The 18,081-nt window shown below is 40.0% G+C and overlaps 1 protein-coding gene across 5 annotated transcripts in view; it reads left to right on the top strand.

Annotated features, from left to right (window-relative positions):
- The window catches only part of SPOCK1 (SPARC (osteonectin), cwcv and kazal like domains proteoglycan 1), a 471,671-nt gene that overhangs the window by 435,959 nt on the left and 17,631 nt on the right, over positions 1-18,081 (top strand). For all 5 annotated transcript variants that reach the window (XM_073355490.1, XM_073355489.1, XM_073355488.1 and 2 more), the window contains one exon: positions 17,721-17,837. In XM_073355490.1, coding sequence (XP_073211591.1) covers positions 17,721-17,837 — 117 coding nt within the window. The remainder of the gene's footprint in view (positions 1-17,720; positions 17,838-18,081) is intronic.

Genomic DNA, 18,081 nt, shown 5'->3' with positions numbered 1-18,081 from the left:
ACCAAAATGACCAATGAGGAGACAAGATACTTTCAAAAGCTGGGAGGAGGGAGAGAAACAAAGGGTCTGTGTCTGTCTGTAGTCGTCTTGGCCGGGGATAGACCAGGAATGGAGTCTTAGAACTTTTAGTAAGTAATCTAGCTAGGTATGTGTTAGATTATGATTTCTTTAAATGGCTGAGAAAAGAATTGTGCTGAATAGAATAACTATTTCTGTCTGTGTATCTTTTTTGTAACTTAAGGTTTTGCCTAGAGGGGTTCTCTATGTTTTTTAATCTAATTACCCTGTAAGATATCTACCATCCTGATTTTACAGGGGGGATTTCTTTATTTCTATTTACTTCTATTTTTTATTAAAAGTCTTCTTGTAAAACACTGAATGCTTTTTCATTGTTCTCAGATCCAAGGGTTTGGGTCTGTGGTCACCTATGCAAATTGGTGAGGCTTTTTATCCAACATTTCCCAGGAAAGGGGGGGTGCAAGTGTTGGGAGGATTGTTCATTGTTCTTAAGATCCAAGGGTCTGGGTCTGTAGTCACCTAGGCAAATTGGTGAGGCTTTTTACCAAACCTTGCCCAGGAAGTGGGGTGCAAGGTTTTGGGAAGTATTTTGGGGGGAAGGATGCGTCCAAACAGCTCTTCCCCAGTAACCAGTATTAGTTTGCTGGTGGTAGCGGCCAGTACAAGGTGTAATATTTTGTACCTTGGGGAAGTTTTGACCTAAGCTGGTAAAGATAAGCTTAGGAGGTTTTTCATGCAGGTCCCCACATCTGTACCCTAGAGTTCAGAGTGGGGGAGGAACCGTGACAGCCACATATCCTGTGGCTGATTATTAGGAACAGATGAATAGGACTCTGTTCCTTATGTGCTATGGCTGTCATCTTCAGCAAGGAGAAAAAAAATTGTACTGCTCGTTTTGTAAACTCCTGAGATCCAAGTTGGCTCTTTTAATGTCCTAACACCTCAGAAATAATGAGAACAATAGGTTCCAGCATTCTAGCCAATTAGAGAGACATTTAAAATATCCAGAAGTCAAAACCAAATCCCTGCATCTTGAGCATGGAACACTTGGAAAATGCTGGGGGCCTTGGCATCCAAAGAGCGTGAGACAGGCTTTTAATAAAGAGACTAGATAAAATATTACAAATAGTCCTTCTGTCTCCTGCACCTTTGTAAATCAGGTTTGACTCAAATGGACTTACACCTTTGCAAAATCAATGTCAGTGGGAGGAGATTGAGGCCCAGAGTCTCAGTATAGAGTATCAGTTGAATAAACCTGATAAATAACCAAGGCAGAATCTCAGTTTAGATACACAGTGAATTCCTGTATAAATCCATTCACATTATAAACTAAACCTGTTAAGGACGTACAGTGAATGTCACTAACCTATTTGCAATTAAATGGTCTCCACTGTAAAGTTGATGATGTATGCATATTGTAAAAGTCGCACTTCGAGCTCAGAATACTTAGTTATAAAGAATTCCTGGCTGGACCTTTTACAAAATTTGTTAATTGCAAACATTTTGAGTGCATTGATCCATAGCCACTCTGATTAAATAATTATTCCAAACAGCACCTATGAGAACTGACAAGAGATTGTTTTGAAAGAACCACACAAGAGCTAAATTTAAATGAGGGCTGTTGGCCAATTCCCAGAGTATTTCTCTTTCCTTGCTTTTTCTTTCAATAGCTACAGTTCCAGCTATTTAATTTTCTTCAGAACTACTAAAGTTTAAATTAGATTCAGATTGTTTTCACTGCAGCTTATGCTGTTCTGAACTAAGCATCTGAGAGAGTTGGGGGAGGGTGGGATTCCCTTCCAATTTGCTTTGCTCTTTTGCTCAAAGACTTGTCTGAGCTATAGGAAGATCAGAGTAATTGCTTACTTTACAAAAGCTGCTCTGTCAGCCTGGCCATTTTCATAGAATCATAGGACTGGAAGGGACCTCGAGAGGTCATCTAGTCCAGTCCACTGCACTCATGACAGGACTAAGTATTATCTAGACCATCTGTGACAGGTGTTTTTCTAACCTACTCCAATGGTGGAGAATCCACAACCTCCCTAGGCAATTTATTCCAGTGCGTAACCACCCTGATAGTTAGGAATTTTTTCCTAATGTCCGGCCTAAACCTCCTTTGCTGCAATTTAAGGCCATTGCTTCTTGTCCGATCCTCAGAGGTTAAGAAGAACAGTATTTCTCCCTCCTCCTTGTAACAACCTTTTATGTACTTGAAAACTGTTATCATGTCCCCTCTCAGTCTTCTCTTTTCCATAGTAAACAAACCCAATTTTTTCAATCTTGCCTCATAGGTCATGTTTTCTGGACCTTTAATCATTTTTCTTGCTCTTCTCTGGACTTTCTCCAATTTGTCCGCATCTTTCCTGAAATGCGGCACCAAGAACTGGACACAATACTCGAGTTGAGACCTAATCAGTGCAGAGTAGAGCAGAAAAATTACTTCTTGTGTCTTGCTTACAACACTCCTGCTAATACATCCCAGAACGATGTTTGCTTTTTTTGCAACAGGGTTAGTCTGTTGACTCATATTTAGCTTTTGGTCCACTATGACCCCCAGCTCCCTTTCTGCAGTATTCCTTCCTAGGCAGTCATTTCCCATTTTGTGTGTGTGCAACTGATTGTTCCTTCCTAAGTGGAGTACTTTGCATTTGTCCTTATTGAACTTCATCCTTCAGACCATTTCTCCAGTTTGTCCAGACCATTTTGAATTATAATCTTATCCTCCAAAGTACTTGCAACCCCTCCCAGCTTGGTATTGTGTACTCTCTATGCCATTATCTAAATCACTGATGAAGATATTGAACAGAACCGGACCCAGAACTGATCCCTGCATGACCCCACTCGTTATGCCCTTCCAGCATGACACTGAACCACTGCTAACTACTCTCTGGGAATGGTTTTCCAATCAGATTTGCAGCCACCTTATAGTAGCTCCATCTAGGTTGCATTTCCCTGGTTTGTTTATGAGAAGGTCATGCGAGGAAGTATCAAAAGCCTTACTAAAGTCAAGCTATACCACGTCTACCACTTTATCCCTCCTCCCCCACCATCCACAAGGCTTGTTACCCTGTCAAAGAAGGCTATCAGGTTGGTTTGACATGATTTGTTTTTGACAAATCCATGCTGACTGTTACTTATTACCTTGTTATCTTCTAGATGTTTGCAATTTGATTGCTTAATTATTTGCTCCATTATCTTTCCAGGTACAGAAGTTAAGCTGACTGGTCTGTAATTCCCCAGGTTGTCCTTAGACGTCCAATCGCCACCAACCTTCTTGGTGAAAACTGAAACAAAGAAGTCATTAAGCACCTCTGCCATTTCCACTGAGTAACTACCCTGTCCTTGGTCTTCCTCTTGCTTCTAATGTATATGTAGAATGTTTTCTTGTTACCTATCTCATGCTAGTTTGATCTCATTTTGTGCCTTGGCTTTTCTAATTTTGTCCCTACATACTTGTGTTATTTGTTTATATTTATCCTTTGTAATTTGACCTGATTTTCAACTTTTTGTAGGACTTTTTTTTAAGATCATTGAATATCTTCTGGTTAAAGTCTGCCTTCTTGAAATCCGTTGTCTTTATTTTGCTGTTCTCCCTCCTACCATTCCTTAGAATCATGAACTCTACCATTTCATGATCACTTTCACCCAAGCTGCCTTCCACTTTCAAATTCTCAACCAGTTCCTCCCTATTTGTCAAAATCAAATCTAGAGCAGCCTCTCCCCTAGTAGCTGTCTCCACCTTCTGAAATAAAAAATTGTCTCCAGTACATCCCAAGAACTTGTTGGACAATCTGTGCCTTACTGTGTTATTTTCCCAACAGATGTCAAAACCTTCTCATCTGCCGTTCCAAATGTGTCCGATTTTTGAACAATTTCCTTGCATACAAGCCATTCTTACCCTTTTTCAGAAGTGCTCAGTGCCTGGCTTGTATAACTTCACAGCATAGGTTTGATCTCGCCCTCTGCCTTCATGCTGGTGGTTAAATATTTTAATAGCTCAAATATTTTTTAAGAAAACAGATGCTTTCAATAAATGATGATATCCATGAGCACATAAAACCAAGCCTCGCCTCTTTCTAAAGGGAATTAAAAATAAGCAAGTGCTTAGGAAAGAGTGGGGGCCCAATTTGCATCGTTTTACAGGTTTCTTCAAAGAAATGTCTTGTTGGGAGATTTTTCCAGCTGCGTCCTATACCTTTTCGATATGGTTGATTATCTCAGTGTCTAAATACCAGGTGCTCATTGGTGGGCTCCCACTTTTCCATATATTATTGAAATGGAATTGTTGCATAGACATAAGATAATGGCACATGTAGCAGCAGGTATATCAGCAGGTAAGCGCTGTTCTAAACCTCTTTTATCTGTGGCTTCTCTGATATTCCTCTCAGCTAACTACCCTCTTATTAATCCAGTAGATATTTCCTTTACGGTTGAGTAAAAGCCTCCTAGCTTTGTCCTCTACACTGCATTATGCCATTATGGCTCCAGCATCAGAAACATAATGATCACCCCTGCCCAAAGGCACCCAGACTTATTAAAATTTAACCCATTGCGCCACCTTGCTAATGAACATTCAGGCAAGTACCTGGGCACTAGATCATTCTGAAGGGAACGCCTCCTTCCTTTCCCAAGCCAACAATCTCTTCTGCAGCTGCATCCACAGCATGATGCTGAGGTAGCTTCTGTGCCTCCTAAACTCTCCTCGAGAGTGGAGGACTATTGAATAGATTCCATCTAACCAGAACTAATCATCCATGCTCCCCTGTAGCTCTCCTGCTTCACCCTCAGACTCACCTTTGTGACTGTGGTCTACAATGAGCATTGGATGTGCCCACTCTGCACAGGCTCCCCAACTTCTGCAGGGTTCACCAGTTAAATAGTAGGGGCCAAAGTCTTTGGCCCTGCTATGACCCCTTTGTCCCACCAATGCTACCAAAGCATCGTAAAGCTGAGCTGACCAGCCAACCGATGATTCTCCTCATGTGAGTGCCCCAGCTGGCAATCTCACTGCTCAGAACCTGGGAATTAGGATCTAGGCATTTGATCTTGGCTTCATACTGGATTCATATATCAGAAGTGACTCCAGTGACATTAATGGAGTTTTACTGCTGTAAAATTGGTGTAATATCAGATCATATTCAGGTCTTAGAACCAATCAAGTTTTATTCTTTATTCTGTAGTTACTTCCTAAATCATAACTTGATTTTAACGTATTCTCATATACACCATGTTGCCACTGTATATTTCCTACGTTGATTCAATATGTTTTACCTGAAGCAGTACATTTGCCTTTGCTTGATTGTGGAAGTTACAGTGGTGCAGAGAGATTTCAGATTTCCTTCCAGGGGACTTTTGCAGTTCACTGGGGATCTGTGTTGTCTTATTTGCACTTTCTCATTCCATTTCTATCAGGTTTCCCAACAATTTGCAGGGAGGATTCCTGTGGGACATCTCCAAACCCCATCTCATTGTCCTTTCTAGAGTTTTGTATTTTCACATTTTAGAATAATTCACCACAAGACAACATTGTATCTTAATGAAGCCCTGGTGGTATGAGAGTTGAGACATTCAGCAGTGGCACACAAAATAGATACAAGTATATGCACAATGTAAAATAAAAAATAGCATGTGCTAGTAGGGTGTGCAAAAGAAGCTTAATGGAGGAGCAAAATAGTTTCTGCCAACGTATGCTACCTCACGAGTCTCTCTCTCCATCTTGCTCAATCATAGACCAGCTGGATTTATCTGTCACTTTGCACGGATCCCTGAGGAAGTGCAGAAAGATGGGGGAACCCCATAAAATTGATGTTGTTTTCTCCAGTTGCTTCTGATGTTCTGTGTGGGTGATACGTATTTTGAGCTACATATCGACCTTCTAATACAGTTCAAGAACTAATATCTCTGGGCCAAACTTGCAGTGTTTAGGAAGTGTCCGAAGTAAGGGTTGGACGGGGGACTCTCAGGGAAGGATGTCGGATTGTGTTCCCTTTGGTAGAGCTGGCTTTTGGGGCACAGTGCACTCCGAGGAAGCAGCCAGTGCATTCACCTGACTTCAGGAAGTGCCGTTGTGACAGGGGTTGCATGTAATACAGAAGAGGGATGATTTGTATGCATGCTCCCCACCCAATACCTGCACATAGTCCAGCCCTAAATAAAATGTTTTCCATACAGTCCATATATTCCATATAGCCCTGTCAGGGAACATAAATAATCAATAGACACCTAATTGTCAGGCTACTGGAGCACATCTCTGTGTCTTTTAGGTATCTTAGTTATAAGCCCTATTCATAAACACTCTCACACCATCAAGATACACAGAGCATAGGAGCAACCCACTATGGTCCTCCAGGTATGGATGTGGCGGGAGGCGGCCAATGGAGAAGTGAAAGGAAATAGATCCCTCTACAGTCCAGCTTCTCTTGTTACTATTCTCTCCACTGCTTGTAAGGGCTTTTTAAAGCACAAACCTCTTTTTGTTCTCTTTTGTTTGTAAATATTCACGTTTGTTAGCTTGTGCTGTCTCCAGATTAAACCAGCCAACTCTCTGGTTTCTTAAGATTTAGACAGTCAGTATAGAGATCATAAAGCAAAGATTGCTTTGAAATCCTTTTTTCCCTTTTTTTTTACTTTTCCTCTTTAAAAGATCATATTTTCCATTTCTCCTTTAATTTCCTGTCTTTTTTTGTGTCTGTCCTTTACTTGCTCTCGACTCTTGACCTCTTCCCAGTGAACACTGCCTTACATCTGGTTCTCCCTTAGAAATCATGCACACAGCACCTGAGAGGGCTACCTGGGACAGCTGGAGTTGGAAGTACGTTTTATATTAGTTGCTATATTTGATATGGGCTGAAAGCTAATGCAGCTAATCCATTGGTAAAGCATTATAAATGCTGGAACTGTAAATACATATATCGCATTAAACAAGCAGCTCTCATTAAAACAAATTATTTCTGTACTCTACACATAGGGGAGATATTTTATTATTTAGTAAAGTGTTCACTAAACTAAAGAGAGCCAAGAAAAGGATCATCTTAATTTTCCTTCTCAAATTTCCCCTGGGCTGAAACTAAAAGAAACAAATTATGAAAACATCATATTTTTGAAAGAAAAACAGTAACCATCTGGAATCTCGTTAATTTTAGAGGTTAAACAAATACATTTCAGGGGATGGAGCATTATCAGAACAGGATACTTTTTTGCTTATAAGAAGCAATTTTATCCTTTTAAACTATTCCAGAATTCATTGATCGAAAGGACTGGTGTTAAATCAAGAATTAGTATCCTGTTTGCCTGAAATGTCATGAAAATGAGCTGTTTTCGTAGATTATTTCATTTCGAGGTGGATTTTGCCCCACCTTTCGTTAGAGGATGTGGGTAAGGAACTTCAGCAAGTACAATTCTCCTGCCTTTCATTGCTTTCTTTGCTTATATCACCAGCAGTTTTTCAGCAAATACTGAGTATTATGTAATATTTTAAGAGACTTTTGCAAATATTAGATTTCAACATGGGCAATTCTTTATGAAATACCTCTAATTAGTTACTGTTTTTATTGATTTCTCTGTTTATTTTTCTTTAATTTATGGCATTGGCAATCATCTTTCTGCTCATATTGAACATTTTCCACTTCTCCCCAAACACTGTCCAATTACTAATTTTACTACCTGAATTTTGCTCTCTCAAGCTGAAGACCATTTTTATCATTGAATGCTCTCTGCAAACTAGCAGCTGCCCCTTATCACCATCTACCCAACTTATTTCCAAGTATTATCATTCAGAACATTTCAAGTGAAGGTCAAAATCTAAAATTCCTTTCTTGTTCAACTTGCGATCCTCAGATGGGAAACAAGTTCCTCTGCTCTGGTTAACTCTTTTGAGAATTAGGGCTGGTCTACACTGAAAAGTTGGGTTGACCCAGCTGCTTCCCTCAAGGATGTAAAAAATCCACACCCCTCGGTGACGTAGGTAAACCATCCTAACCGCCGGTGTTGACAGCACTAGATTGGTGGAAGAATTCTCCCATCAACCTAGCTACAGCCTCGTGGGGAAGTGGATTAACTAGAGATAGGAGAACCTCTCCCATAGCTTTAGTGTCTACACTTAAGAGTAGAGTTAACCTAAGGGCTGGAACTTTTGGAGGTAATGCATTAATGTAAAATGCAAGCACTGTAAGTGTGATAGGTGAACCCGTTTGCATAAAAGAACCAACTTGAACCTGTCTCAAATTAAACCCAGAACAAGTTGATTTCTCTGCATTATTATGATTATTATTATCATTTTATTATTTATTTTATTATTTATTGTGGCTGTGATTATTAGGTGTTATCATGAGGGACCAAAAGCATGTTAGGTGCTAACAGAAATTAGTAAGGGCAGATGGCCTGATTTTCAGAAGTGCTGGGCTCCCAGAGCTTCCATTCATTGTAATGGTTATTGGTGAGCAACACTTCTGAAAAATTAAACAGTCCTTGCTACACAAAATGTATAGTCTGAGTTCCCAGTCCTGCAAAGACTAACATATTGGCTTAATTTTACACAGTGTGAGTAATCCAAATGACTTTAGACTTCTCACAGTGTGCAAAATTAAGCTTGTGCGTAAGTCTTTGCCCTACTGGGGACTCAGCATGCAAAAGTCATAAGCCAACATTGAGGGTCATAAACAAATAAAAAGGGGTGAGAAGGGAAGAGAAAGGGTTACAGTAGTAAGATCACACCAATATTGAGTAAAATGTATATGTCTGCATGGCCCCATCTAATCAGGCTTGGTTGTTTTTTAAATAAATATTAATTCAGTCATTTCTCAGAGGTGACTTGGCAGAAGTGAGGTTTTAGGAAGGATTTGAACAAGAAAAGGAGGATGATCTGACAAATAAGTTTTGGGAGGGTGAGCCAAACACAGAGCGGGGAGTATCTTTGACCACTTCTGGTACTGTCACAAAATGTCACAAGGCTTTCTGCCCGGTTCTGCAGGCCCAAGAGATTCATATAATTTGGATGAATTTCAAATAAACATCCAGACTTTTTGGGTGTCTAGCTGAGCTGAACAGCCAAACCTTTCAAGGTTTTCGCATCATTAATTAATACTAACACAAAAGCTTCTGACATTAAGAGCTATGAAAAGAGACAACATGAAAATTGTCACACTGCGCTTCACGTACGCTTTGAAAGCATAGGCCTCACTCTTTGTCTCTACTGTTTTATCTTGAGCTTTGTCTTATAAATGCACCAGTTTTATGCAAGCTTCAGATCAGACCCTGTTTCCTCAGCACAGTAACGTAGCTACTCGTGTATTCATCTCACAGCTTTGACTACAATATCTTGGCCTCTTCTGCTTTATTTATAGGACTGGGAATAATAAGTGACAGAAGGATCAGAGGTGGTTATCAAGATAGGTGTCATCTCTGTGGAAGGATAGCCACAGAATCCAGAGCATGCTGTATGACAACTATATCTGGGCACAACTTTGACATGAAATGTTGGGAGGGTCACAGGTGGGATTTTAAATAAAACTTTCATTTATTGGCTCAAAAAGCATGTTTGGAATGGGACAAAAACCTTTCCTTCCCAAAGTAATGGAGTATGATCCCTTTATTCTTCATGAAAATTACAGCGCTAACAACTCTTTTTTTATACTTATAAAAAAGCTTTCTGCTGTTTTAGGGAAATGTCAGCAGTAAATTCTATTTATAATTAGGATATTTGTGTCATAAATACACTGAGGCTTTCCAGTAACCCAGCCAACAAAGGCTGGGTATTTTTGAAGATAATTACCTTGTTAGTGCGTATGTGTAATTTTTGCAGTTGAGCAAAACTTGGAATTTCCATCCTGCAGGAAATTCTGATATTTTAACTTTTGTTTTTGTCCCAAATCAAGATAAAGTCTCCATATCAAATTTTTCCTAGAACAAAAAGTTCTGAAAAATTTTGATTCAGAAATGTTGAAGTGTTTTGACATTCCCAAATTGAAATGTTTTATTTTGAGTCAGTTCAACATTAAATTGCATCTGCCTATTGAGTGCAGTGCTTCATGGGAATTGTAGTTTGGGTACCTCAGGCCCCTCAGTCTTCCCTACTGGATCAGCACACTGGCCGTACTGCATGCCCCATGACACAGAACACTCATATGACTCCCCAGATAAATCACAGGGTCATTCAGGGAGGAGACTGTGATGCATCATGGGAGATGTAGCCTGACCAAGGAGGCTGGCCCTAGGAGATAATGATGGCATGGAGTACCTAAACTACAGCTCCCATGAAGCACTCAGTACCCTATCCAGATGCAATATAATGTTGAGCTGCCTGAAAGCTAAATCTTTCAGTTCAGTTCAGTTCAACAAACTAAAATATTTAGATTTTGATCTGAAACACAAATATCATATTTAAATTCTCATTGAAAAACTGAAAAACTTTGACACAATTTAATTTTTGCTATGGAAAATTTTGTTTTTGCAGAAAGTATGTTTTCCATCCAAAAATCATGTGGATGGAAAATTCCCAAACAGTTCTAGTAATTTCCAACAATGCTAATAGTGAGAGGAGGGAGGAATGCACACAGACGGACAGGAAAATAATAAGGCTGTACAAACTCTGCAGAAGTCAGTTCACATTTTAGCATTGACTTGCTCCTGAATATCCCGAACTGAAAGAATAAAAGTAAATTGCTTCACTGTTTATCTTCACCCCCATTGTGACCATGGAGTTGAAAAACTCTGTAATGGAAGTGCTGGTATGAAAATCTGAGCACAACTGAATTACAAGAGGCTAATGGTTTTACATTCTGCTGGATTAATTATTTCTGTTTGGGGGAATAGGTATTTGAAAACAGTGTTTTCTGTTTGTTAGCAATAAAACAATGCCAAACTGTTATGTAAATTGTTTTACCCTTTGGGAATAAATCTTCAGTTTCAGAGCTTGCTCTTAAATTGTCTGTATAGGGACATTGAGCAGTGTTTGGTTTATTGATCTGGGCATAACATTTGGATCCCAGAATGGCTTCATTCTACTCCTGCTTCTTATACTGACTGTGGCCTGGGCAAGCCACTAAGGGTGACCACATTCTGCCATCCTTACTCAGCAAGTGGTCCCACTGTCTAGTCAGATACCACTTAAGGTGAGTAATGGTGACAGAATCTGGCCCTTAACCACTCAGTCTCAGTTTCCCAGTCTGTAAAAAATGGGGATAATTGTACAGATCTACCTCTGAGTAACTTGAGTATTAAAAGTTGATGTTTTTAAAGTGCTTTGCAGATAAAAGGTGCAATGATTAATGTAATATAATGTATTGGGCTTGATCCTGGCATATGTACTCAAGCAAAACTCTCAGAGAAGTCCTGTGGGTAAGGACAGTAGGACTAGGGACTTCTATTTTTGACTTTTCAAAATATGTTGGAAATTATTTGAAATGAAATCCGTCTCTTTTTGAAGAAAATGTACACCAGAGAAAAATCTCCGTCTGTGTGTGTGTGTGTTCATATGTTCGTTCTTAGGACACCAGGTTTTGTACCATATGTTGACTAGTTTTGTTCACATTTTAGCTGCCATAGATCTGGCAATGAAAGGACTTCTTCCCTCATATTGGTGCCCATCCAAGCCCCTGTATGATCAGTGTTCCCATCCATTTTGGCACTCATGTTGTTTGAACTCTACATATCTTCAAATAACAACCTGGAACCATTGGTTCATCTATACACATACAGCCTTAATCTATCTCAACATCTAGGTAATGTTACCTGAAGCCCCTTTTTAATAATAATAATAATAAATTTTAGTTTGCAAAGTATCTTTCATTCAGAAAGATCCTAAAGTGTTTTATAAATGAAACTGCTAGACAAATGTATACACAGGGGCCAAGATTTTCCTTAGAGTGGGAACACCTCTGAGCAGGGACTGTCCTTCTTAAATGTTTTGAAAGTGCCTAACACAGAGTAGGTGCTACCACAAATAAATAAATAAAAGTACCCAGTGATTTAGGTGCCTCACTGAAAACACCTTGAATGGGCCTGTTTTTCTGAAAATGCTGAGCTCCCACCATCTGAAAATCAGGCCTTGTTAAGGCATCTCAGGCAATACTCCCAAAAAACAGAGGCATCCAAAATCACTAATTACTTTTGCAAATGTTGGTGTAGGTTTATTATTTCCACCCCTGAAATGCGGCTGCATTGGGGTGAAATGCAAACAGCTTTTGAATAGTGCACAGTAGCATCACAAAATAATTTAACACAGGAAATTGAAAAGAATACAATGTCTTATTGAAAGTGCAGGAGAAATTTGGATAGGCAGACTGAGATTATTTGAGCTGAAATTTGACCAGGGCACTGGGCTTAACATCTGTAGATTTATGAAAAATGCCAAGGGTTCTTTAATGACCACAGATTGTCAGGTCCTTGGTTTTCTGTTTTATCCACATGATGAAGGATTATTCTTCTGCAGAAAGATTGTAATCCGCATTGAGAAACTTTTCATCATGTTCCATGATGGATCGTCCCTGAACAATGTACCCAAAAAATGTCACAAAATATCAGGACATATATGCAAAATGTCACATAAGGCCAAATTTCATGTCTAAAAACTCCTGTGCTGGGCTTTCTGTCAAGTCATGCTGACTCTTGCCTTATGCTGGATACCAAAATAAAATAGGAAAGGTTGTAGCATTCTGCAGCATATAGCAGGGTTGTCAGTGAAGTGTAGAGGATGCATCCTCCAGAGTCCAATCCTGCAAGGTACAGATTGATTTCAAGGTTTGCTGTGCCCTCAGGCTTGCTATGTCACAATTCAAACTAAGGGCCAGTATCTGCTCCCAGTATTTTGCCATTCTTCTTAGTGTATACACAACATGCCTCAGATGGCACGGGAACAGGATTTGTCTCTGAATTTGGTCTGCTGGTTGGATCATTAGCTTCCCCATCCAAGGCCTGGTATTGACAGGGACTGTGTTGTGAACATTGATCCATGACATTGAATGATATGGGCAGGTTAGGGATCTCTGTGTATATGTTTGGGATATTTCCCAAAGAGGATATTTCCAGACTGGTTTAGCAAACTGGTTATGACATCTGCATAACACCAGTGTATTGAAGTAAGTGGGACTGTGTGCATCAGAAAGCAAAATCTGGCCCTTAAAATTCTTAGCCGCATTAATTTTAGAAATGAGCAAATCTGAGGATGATTTTGATTTTGCAAAAAAGAGGCTTAGATCAAAAGGACATGTTATCCAAACCCCAAATGTTTGAGTGGCGAAACTATTTGGATAAGTGGTTCCCAATCTCAGGGCACATCTACATTGCAAAATGAAGTTGACCTAATTTACGTCGGCATCACTTGGGCATGTCTACACTTTGCTTCTTGTATTAGCAGTGCACATCCTGTTAGTGTGGAGCATTGTGGGGTGGCTTCTGAAAGCCAGCAACAGTCAATGTAAACAACTCCGTGTCTACACTGACACTGCGTCGACCTACCTACGGTGACATTGAGTCTACTCTTGGAGGTGGAGTTAAGTCAGTGTAGTGGGCGAGTTAAATCGGTGGGACTGAAATTTTAGGGTGGACACTTAGAGTTAGGTCGACATAAGCTGCCTTGCGTCAGCCTAACTCTGTGGTGTAGACCAGGGCTCGCTTATTACTCTAGTTCTGTTCTGTTCCTTTTGGGTATTCGCTTCTATCGCCTAGTGCCTTTTAAAAACATGCATTCAGATGATGTGAACTGATTTGGTTAGAAATGTTTTTTTTCCATTAAAGCTAATATAATTAGGACCCAGTTCTGCACCGTACTGAGTTCTTCCTGGGAAGTGTTGTCCGCAACCAACTCCCATCTGAGACTCAGCACCCTTCAGGATTGTACCCAGAGTCTGACAGCTGATTTAATACAACAGCCCTGAGTCCACTTGACTTACCGTATATTTCTCATGTGTGTAAAGTTGTCTTTGTAGTTGAAAGTACATAAATCTGAGTACGTAAAATATCATGACGGGATATTTTCTTTGATTTTTCCCTCTGACTTATTGAATTAAAGTCCGTAAAGCTCTTTCTACCTATGCAGCAAGCACTGAAGATGTCAAGGAGGCATAGTGATATGTACTCAGTAGTCCAGAATTCCAATTCTAGGCTTCCTAGAAATGAGGTTCCTAAATAAATGTTTCCTAAACTTCAGATGTGTACCATGGGGCTATATTACTTCTTTCTAGACTACTGAATTTCTTTCCCTAATATAGTCAGTAGTCAAAGCAGTATTTATATATGGAGTTTAGAATGGAGTAGACACTGGGAAATATTCTAAAAATATAAATGACCTGCCCAGCTGTTATACTTAATGAAAACATCACTAGCTATTCTTCCCTGCTGCACTTGATTTCTAATCCTTTTTCTTCAAAATTGACTTTGCAAATGAAATGGCCGTGAGTGAGTGAGTGAGTGACTGTCGAGGGCGAACGCTTGTTGAGAAAGAAAATGGTGCTGTTAATTTTGAAAGCCAACATGGAATGAGTAGACTCCTCCCCAAAAACTGGTGATCCAGATAGGTACCCACCATCAGTCATGAAAAAGGAGTGACATGTTTATCTTTACAGTCCTCTCATTCCTGTGGTACCATAACGATACCCAGACAAAAAATGACAGTCACATTGCCCCCTTCATAGGTAGAGGAGACTGAGATCTGATGGATATTGGCCTGAGACATACTGAAGGGCGAATGCAGCTACATTCTCCCTGTACTCCATCGAAACATCCCCATTGGTGCTTCAAGGGATAGAAGATCTGCTAGTGGGGAGGGAACAGGCTGGCACAGAGTTAAGGAGATGAGTATGATTTTAGCATCTTTTCTCCTAGAAACTTGTAGGATTTTTATGGGTAGGTGAATACTGACCCTTTTGGCATCAACTTACCCATTTTTCCCATCCACGGTTTGGAAATGCCATTGAGGAACTAACGATGAAACCAGCCTGCCAGAATCTCCTGACAGCATCTATGGTTCTGCAGATCTGCTGTCATCCAGCCAGTTCTATGCAGGGGAGAACCCCTATTCCTAATGAAAGCATTCGCAGGAAGCCAAGCCTAAGCTCACAGAATTTCTTTGTCCTTGAAAGGGAGTAGCTAACTGAGTCAGGGGCCAAGTTACTCACATATCTCTAGGGTTGGACAGTTTCCGAACACTCATTACCTGTTAAATTAGTTTTTCCCTACCCTCTCAATCCTAGAGGTGGCCGTTCCTGGTCAGGTTTGAACACTGTGTCAAGGTGACATTTCATTCATAGAATCATAGAATATCAGGGTTGGAAGGGACTTCAGGAGGTCATCTAGTCCAGCCCCCTGATCAAAGCAGGACCGATCCCCAATTAAATCATCCCAGCCAGGGTTTTGTCAAGCCTGACCTTAAAAACTTCTAAGGAAGGAGATTCCACCACCTCTCTAGGTAACGCATTCCAGTGTTTCACCACCCTCCTAGTGAAAAAGTTTTTCCTAATATCCAACCTAAATCTCCCCCACTGCAACTTGAGACCATTACTCCTTGTTCTGTCATCTGCTACCACTGAGAACAGTCTAGAGCCATCCTCTTTGGAACCCCCTTTCAGGTAGTTGAAAGCAGCTATCAAATCCTCCCTCATTCTTCTCTTCCGTAGACTAAACATCCCCAGTTCCCTCAGCCTCTCCTCATAACTCATGTGTTCCAGTCCCCTAATCATTTTTGTTGCCCTCTGCTGGACTCTTTCCAATTTTTCCACATCCTTCTTGTAGTGTGGGGCCCAAAACTGGACACAGTACTCCAGATGAGGTCTCACCAATGTCGAATAGAGGGGAACGATCACGTCCCTCGATCTGCTGGCAATGCCCCTACTTATACATCCCAAAATGCCATCGGCCTTCTTGGCAACAAGGGCACACTGTTGACTCATATCCAGCTTCTCGTCCACTGTAACCCCTAGGTCCTTTTCTGCAGATTGCAATCTACACATTGGTGTAGCTTGCTCTGCTATTACCTGTGCTGTGACTCTTCTGTGGGTAGGGGACTTCGCTCCCAATCTGGATCAACAAACCAACACCTTTCAGAAGCAACATATACAGTGTGCAAAATGGATGGCTGTGTTGGAAGTCCCAGTTACCTTGAATAGTTTGGTTCCTTATTGGAAGGTCTCCATAGTGGCCTTGCATCTCATTAGTCAAAGACTTCCGCCCTTACTTGCAAAGACATAATATTATAAATATAGGGATGTGACAAATAAAAGGGTGATAAATGAAATATAAGCTTGTACAGTAATAAAAGTTACATTATAGTTAATACTGCATTGCCTTCCACTATAAACCCTTGTTTTTACATACTCATTACTTTCTCAAAACTTCTTCTTTGGGTTTAATCTTTCCTTCCTTGGATTTAGCCTCAGGGTGGAGGGGGTGATTGTTACTCTCTTTAACAGGAGAGTAAAGTACGTCCATCAGACCATTTCTGAGTTATGGAGGAGTGGGGGGAAAAATCATCTCCCCTCCACCCAGAATAAAAAAAAAATTTAAACTTTCACCAAGAATGTAGAGATGGCCAAACAAAAAAATTCTTCCAACTTGGCAAGGGCATACGGACTTTTCCTTAAGCTTGAGGGGGGGGATGAATACAAAATTTACATTGTCGAAAAAGCTGTAGTGTCTCGCTTGAAAATTAGGAGCGGGCTACCTCCAGAAACAGAGCAGTTAGAAAACAGAAGAAATGGCAAACCCATACATATTAGTGCTACTCATAATGGATTCATTCAGTGCATTCATTAGAGCACTGAGAAGGCAAGCAGTGGGACTTGTTCTTGGGCAAGTTAGTGGGAGGAGTATTACAATGTTCCGTGAATTGGAGAAGATACATTGTGGGTTACTTTGTGAGGGATATCTGACTCTGTTGCACAGAACCGTGTTTTGTATTCTAAAAACCTGTTATGAAAATTTAGGATGAGTTCATGGCAAGAAAGATAAAATGGTTTGAATCTGTGAATTCAAGCACTAAAGATAATGCAGAAGCAGGAATATTCATTCTGACAGATGGTGTCTAATGTAGCCTTTTTTCTAATAAATATTGACTTCTGCTGGGCATTAATCTCTTGGTAGAAATTTATGGAAAAATTAGATGTTTCTCAGTAAAAATTCATAAGGGGAGCAAGTAATAGATGCTTTTATCTAGCTAACAAAAGGACTTGTGACAACCTTTAGAGATGGCAAAGCCTCATTTGCAGTAGAATTGAAAGAACGTGACAGCTTTCTTTAAGAAACAGATTTCCTATAGCATTAACAATAGCCTTAAACTAACCCAAATATGGGTTATAAATTATTCCCAGTGTCCTGTTCTAATAAAATTTCTAGGTGAGGGGTTTTTTTTCCTGTTTGACTGATGTACTTTCTTTGAAGTTCTATAAAGTGACAACCCTTACCTTAACTACTCACCTATTTCTAAGTGAGAAACTGCAGAGATGGGTGTGTGGGTTGGATTTTAAATCACAAATTACATCTACCTCTATGGAGATACTTGAATACAGTAAGAAGAAAATCCTTTCATTGTGATTTATATTTCCTTATATGTTGTATCCCTTTCCCCTACCCTTTGTCTGTCTTTTACTTCTAAACTGTTAGGCCAGGACCATGCTATGAGTAACAAAAAATGATTACGTTCTAGTAGAAGATCCAGAAAAAAGTTAACTTGCATGATCTTTGCAATTTAATTTGTTCCTCTGTTGTTTTGACAGCTTGCACAGACAAGGAGCTGAGAAGTCTTGCTTCCCGACTAAAAGATTGGTTCGGTGCTCTTCATGAGGATGCAAATCGTGTCATTAAACCAACAAGTTCGGACACAGCACAAGGCAGTAAGAAAACTCTTTATAAAAATAAAGTTTTAGACAAGTTCACATGCATTTAAAGGGCAGAACTGTCAATACAATCCCTAGTACATCACTATAGTGTCCCTGGGCAAGTATACTAATATCTGTGCCATATAACTGACCTGATCCTAAGAGATGCTGAAAATATACAGCTCCCATTGATTTCTAAGGGAGTTACAAATGCACTCTCAACCCCAAACTGTCCTAAAAGAAGACAGTAAGACATATA

Source organism: Lepidochelys kempii, chromosome 8 (assembly GCF_965140265.1).
Source record: "Lepidochelys kempii isolate rLepKem1 chromosome 8, rLepKem1.hap2, whole genome shotgun sequence".
Lineage (NCBI taxonomy): Eukaryota > Metazoa > Chordata > Testudines > Cheloniidae > Lepidochelys > Lepidochelys kempii.
This window is presented reverse-complemented; position numbering and strand designations above follow the sequence as displayed.